Raw genomic sequence first — 5,870 nt, forward strand, 5'->3', positions numbered from 1 at the left:
TCTCTGTAGCTCTCGCGGTGCTTTGATGACTTCATACAACAATTGTTCTGCGTGCTCAGCGCCGCTGTATTAGATGATGTCGTATACGTTTCAAGCCGGCGCGAGAAAGCAAAACCATGATGGAGGCAGAGGATCAAACCACTTCGAGAATTCTTTCTGCACCTTCACTTTTTGAATCCCAAGTGTGGAAACACTTTGGATTTTACACACTGCCGGGAAAACATGACTAAAACGTTATGCAAAGTAACATAGCACTTTATTTTGTAATGTTTATTTATAACACTATTATATTTAACATTTTTATTTTATAGTGTTCCTGTGGCTCAGTGGTAGAACATTGCATTAGCAGCACAAAAGGTCGTGGGTTCAATTCTAGGGCTCGCCAAAAAAAAAAGATTTTTCGATTAATCGTTTTTTTTTTATGACGTTGATTCGATATCGATTATCAAAAGCCGCGAATCGATCTTTTCCAGGATTTATTTCAGCACACATTTAAAATAAGATCTGATTAACGTGAATCTTATCATTAGTCTTCTCCACTAGATGTCACCCTTATTTACCTTGCGCGATGTTACAACAGAAAGCCTGTCATTCATTCAGCGCTTATCATGGCCATACGCGTGATTCGCAAAAAGTATAGGTTTAAAATACAGGCATGTGGCTTAATTTCTTTATTAATTCACAATTTGTAAACTGATGTTTACTGTTCATTTTTTAGAAATATCAATAGCATTTGTATTAAAACTATATTCACTGAATGTAATAAAAAAATCGAGAATCGAATCGAATCGAGAGCTTGCGAATCGAAATCGAATCGAATCGGGACATCTGAACCGATACCCAGCCCTAATTCCCAGGGAACACACATACTGGTAAAAATGTATAGCCTGTATGTAAGTCGCTTTGGATAAAACCGTCAGCTAAATGCATAAATTATTATTATTAAATTAATTATTATTTTATTTCAGAAAGTATTTTTTCTACTCATTTTGTTGAACATTTGACTATTATATTCATGTGCAAGTTCAGGGTTTTGGTACTTGAAAGTTTCATGGTCAAGGTACTTTAAATATATACACTGTGTATGTGTATGCTCCTGAAATAAAAGTTCAGAAAGATGTGATGCATTGTTTTTGGTAATATGACTCATCATATACAGTCTCTTTTAAGGGTATAATCAAGTATTTCAACTTTTTCCCATGGTCTAGAGTTAAAAACAAAAAAGCAACACATAGCAATATCGAATCGCAATACTTGTAGAATCGAAATTCTTAAAAAAAAAAAAATCGCAATACATATCGTATCGGCACCCAAGTATCGTGATAGTATCGAATCGGGAGGTAGGTAGGTGTATCGTCCCATCCCTAGTAATTGCATAGCAAGTACATACTATCTACAGAAAGATCTATAAAATAAAGTGCTGCCACAGTTTTTCCTGCCTTTTTTAAACTAATGAACATATCCAAATTAGTTTTTGTAGTAATCAAAATTATGCAACAAATGGAGTCAGAATGACACAGAATGACTTAGCCTACTACTACAAAGTACACAAGAGGACAGACACAATGACAGGAAGGAGAAGAGCTCAGTAGCTGATGTAATAAAACCTTTAGACCTTTGGTGTCATTTGAAACTCTGCAGGTCAAACATCTTGTTTTCTTATCACGACTAAAAGCCGGTTGAGTATTTTTAAACCACTCTCTGTGGGAGGTCTTCCATGCTTGTGCAGAGTCCTTGAAATTATGACTAAAATAAGTCTCTTTCCCTTACAAATCCTATGGTGCTTCCATGATACAGTGAAGGTATCAACATGGTAATATATATATGATATGAAATATATAGAAAATATGAAATGAGGGATAACTTGCATTTTTTCTACTTCTGAACTAGGCCTTTTAGTCTTACCTTAAGCCATTTGCATGGTGACCAAAAGCCTGTGGTGGTCCTGAAGGATGAGCCACAGAGGTGGGGGTACTCCACGGGCCGTTCCATAACAAGCTTCCCATCGAGAGAGGTCTTCTGGGGTAGGGCGAGTAGGCTGAAGAAGAGCTGGTTCCAGGAAGTCGTCCATGCTGGGTCTGGAGGCTGGGCCCGTTGGCCTGCCCCACGGTAAAGGAATGCCGTGACCGGCTCAGCATGGGTCCGGCGGCGCTGCTATTGCTCAAACATTGGTGACAGGAACAGGCCGGGCCCGAGTGAATAACCGAACCGGAGGCGAGAGGATATGGCACGCTGCCTTGCCGCCTGACATGTCGTCTGTAGCTGGTGGCCTTGTTGACTTGCTGTAGAGCAGTGAGGTCCACAATGTAGTTGTAGCCGTGTGGGCTCAGGTCAGCTGTGGCCTGCCCTGCCTGGTAGCTGTGCTCCAGCAGAATGGAGGTTCGGATCTCATACGCCGTCCACCCTCCTTCATCATTGGCCCACTCCCAAAGAACCCCACTGCCCAGGGCAGAGGACTGCGGGAACAGGGATCGCCGCACAGCACGCATCTTTCCTACAAAGGGTTAAAGAAATATTTCATAGTAAAGGCACAAGATCATTATCATTCTAAAAAAAACATTTACATATTTCTCAACCACAAAAAAAGTGCTTCTCTTCTAAAGCAAATCTGTGTATTTCATCAACAAAATATGCTGTGCATCCTGTCGGCATCTGTTAGCTTATTTCCTGAGATTTTTGTCACCTCTTTCCTGTTCTTTTCCGTAGAGACCACAGGTGTCCAAAGTCATTCAAAAATCCCCCAAAACAAGCCTAATCTCCAGTTAACAGACCTAACGCTATTTTATGCACTACACAGCTTTACCCAGCGGGTTTAATGACCTGTTATCAAGGATGAAGCATAAATATCATACATTTAGAGCAACTGAATTTCCGCCAGGATTCACACTAGGCTTCTTTCACTCTGCAGATTATCGAGACACTTCCTTGACAAATGGTAACACGTTTACTTAACCCAAATTGAGCAATAACCATGTCTTCTTAACAGTCTCTTACAGTAAAGTACTGTGGCAGTACCAGATGGTAATATCATCACGTAGCATAGTATATGGGTCAATAACATAAAAATGTCCAAGTTGATTCAAAAAATATAATAAAACTGTCTACATACTATTATAAATATTGATCAAAAACATGCATTATGAAATAAGAAATATATTTTTTCTCTATATATAGGGCGTAAAACTATTTCTAAAGAAAATATTACTTTTAATATTATTTTATACTACAAAATTATAATATTATATTTCAGCAAAGAATCATTCGGTTTATCAAAAATGACAATAAAGACATTTATAATTTTACAAAAGATTTCATTTTCAATTAAATTGTTTTTCGAACTTTCAATTCTCCAAAAAAATAAAGAAAAAAGTGCTACTTAATATTTTTGTGTAAACCATGATACAACTATTTTCAACACTGACAATAATAAGAAATGTTTCTTGAGCACCAAATAAACATGATTTCCAAATAAAGAATGATTTCTAAAGAATCATGTGACAGAGCAACGGCTGCTAAAAACTAGGGATGCACGATATATCGGCCACCATATCGGTATCGGCCGATAAATGCTCATTTTTTCTGTTATCGGTATCGGCCCGATAAGAAAATTTGGCTGATATCTTAAAGCCGATAAATAATGCATTATTTCCTTCAGAGACACTTCAGATGCGCGCTGTTCGTTTGCAGCCTTTTGTGCAATTGTACGTTGTAATATTGTGTTTATTTGATGTATATCTGATTTATCTCATATAGAATGCGTTTGGTTAAGTTAAAAGAGTGCTTCAGTTTACCGGTGATCATCTTTAGCTCAGCGCACGCAGCTCAAACAGCAGTGCACAACATTAATAACTATGATTGGGAATGTCGTGTATATAACATTCTAATGAGAACATTATTATAATAAAACGTTGTGAATTCTTTGGGTTTAGTTGCTGTGTTTCAGCGCGTTGTTATGGGAAGAGCGCATCCACAACAGGATCACACATTCTGACTATAGCACGCAATAACTGCGTCATTTTGTACATATATAAGTTGTAATATTATGTTTATGTTGTATTAATATTAATCTCAGGATGCATTTCCTTGAGTTAAATAAGCTGCCAGCAAAACGCTTCAGTTTACCGTGTTCATTCAGCTCTTCAGCTTCAGCACGCGCAGCTCAAACGGCTGCTATTTAAAACAGTGGTATTAATTTGTTACTTTTTCAAAATCATTGATACATTATTAATAATAACAACCACTTTTATTTTTCTCTTATTATTTTCATCAACAATATGGTTTAGTAATTAAAATCATTTAATTATTGTCCGTGCAGAGGCTATTCTGTTTTATTGATCTATGGCGCATTCATTTTGATTCTTTACACGTGTAATGATGTCCAGTGACTTGTTTGCATTATTTATGCATTATTTTATTTATTTGTAAGACTTTTTTATGACTAAATTTGGTAATGGGAGAGTAAAATTATTTGTAAAACGTACACCGTTCAAACTAGGCTGCTTATGTTGAAGTGTTTGGGATGTGGCTTTTAATGATGAGACCTTTTTTGTAATCAGGCTCTCAAAAAGTATATAAAAATTTGGATATAGATTTATCGGCCAACATATCGGTTATCGGCTTTCAAAAATAAAGAATTATCGGTATCGGCCAAAATGTTCATATCGGTGCATCCCTACTAAAAACACAACTTTGACACACAGCAGGACTAAATCACAATTTAAAATATATTCAAATAGAAAACAGTTATAATATTTCACAATTCTATTATTTATTTCAGTTTTACTTATTTTTGATCAAATAAATGCAGCCTTGGTGAACATTGTACACAACACACACACACACAGTGTCAGGCCTAGAAAATAACGTTTTCATCCTTTATTTTTTTTATCGCATATCGCATTTTTCTTCAATTATCGCACAGCCCTACTACATACTATTATAAATATTTATCAAAAATGTGCATTATGAAATAAGAAATATATGTTTCTCTATATATAAGACGTAAAACTATTTCTAAAGAAAATAGTACTTTTAATATTTTTTTTATACTACAAAATTATATTATATTTCAGCAAAGAATCATTCAGTTTATCAAAAATGACAATTAAAGACATTTATAAGTTTCCAAAAGATTTCATTTTCAATTAAATTGTTTTTTGAACTTTCTATTCTCCAAATAATAAAGAAAAAAGTGCTACTTAATATTTTTGTGTAAACCATGATACAGCTATTTTCAACACTGACAATAATAAGAAATGTTTCTTGAGCACCAAATAAACATGATTTCCAAATAAAGAATGATTTAAAAACACAACTTTGACACACAGCAGGACTAAATCACAATTTAAAATATATTCCAATAGAAAACAGTTATAATATTTCACAATTCTATTATTTATTTTAGTTTTACTTATTTTTGATCAAATAAATGCAGCCTTAGTGAACATTGTACACAACACACACACACACACACACACACACACACACACACACACACAGTGTCAGGCCTAGAAAATAACGTTTTCATCCTTTATTTTTTTTATCGCATATCGCATTTTTCTTCAATTATCGCACAGCCCTACTACATACTATTATAAATATTTATCAAAAATGTGCATTATGAAATAAGAAATATATGTTTCTCTATATATAAGACGTAAAACTATTTCTAAAGAAAATAGTACTTTTAATATTTTTTTTATACTACAAAATTATATTATATTTCAGCAAAGAATCATTCAGTTTATCAAAAATGACAATTAAAGACATTTATAAGTTTCCAAAAGATTTCATTTTCAATTAAATTGTTTTTTGAACTTTCTATTCTCCAAATAATAAAGAAAAAAGTGCTACTTAATATTTTTGTGTTA

General features: G+C 34.5%; 1 protein-coding gene across 2 annotated transcripts in view; it reads right to left on the minus strand.

The window, feature by feature from the left end:
* Window positions 1–5,870, minus strand: part of LOC107689380 (probable E3 ubiquitin-protein ligase DTX2) — a 26,306-nt gene that overhangs the window by 18,642 nt on the left and 1,794 nt on the right. For both annotated transcript variants that reach the window (XM_016487341.1, XM_016487340.1), the window contains exon 2: window positions 1,906–2,494. In XM_016487341.1, the coding sequence (XP_016342827.1) occupies window positions 1,906–2,494 (589 nt within the window). The remainder of the gene's footprint in view (window positions 1–1,905; window positions 2,495–5,870) is intronic.

The sequence above is a fragment of the Sinocyclocheilus anshuiensis genome, unplaced genomic scaffold, assembly GCF_001515605.1.
Source record: "Sinocyclocheilus anshuiensis isolate Anshui unplaced genomic scaffold, SAMN03320099.WGS_v1.1 scaffold946, whole genome shotgun sequence".
Classification (NCBI taxonomy): domain Eukaryota; kingdom Metazoa; phylum Chordata; class Actinopteri; order Cypriniformes; family Cyprinidae; genus Sinocyclocheilus; species Sinocyclocheilus anshuiensis.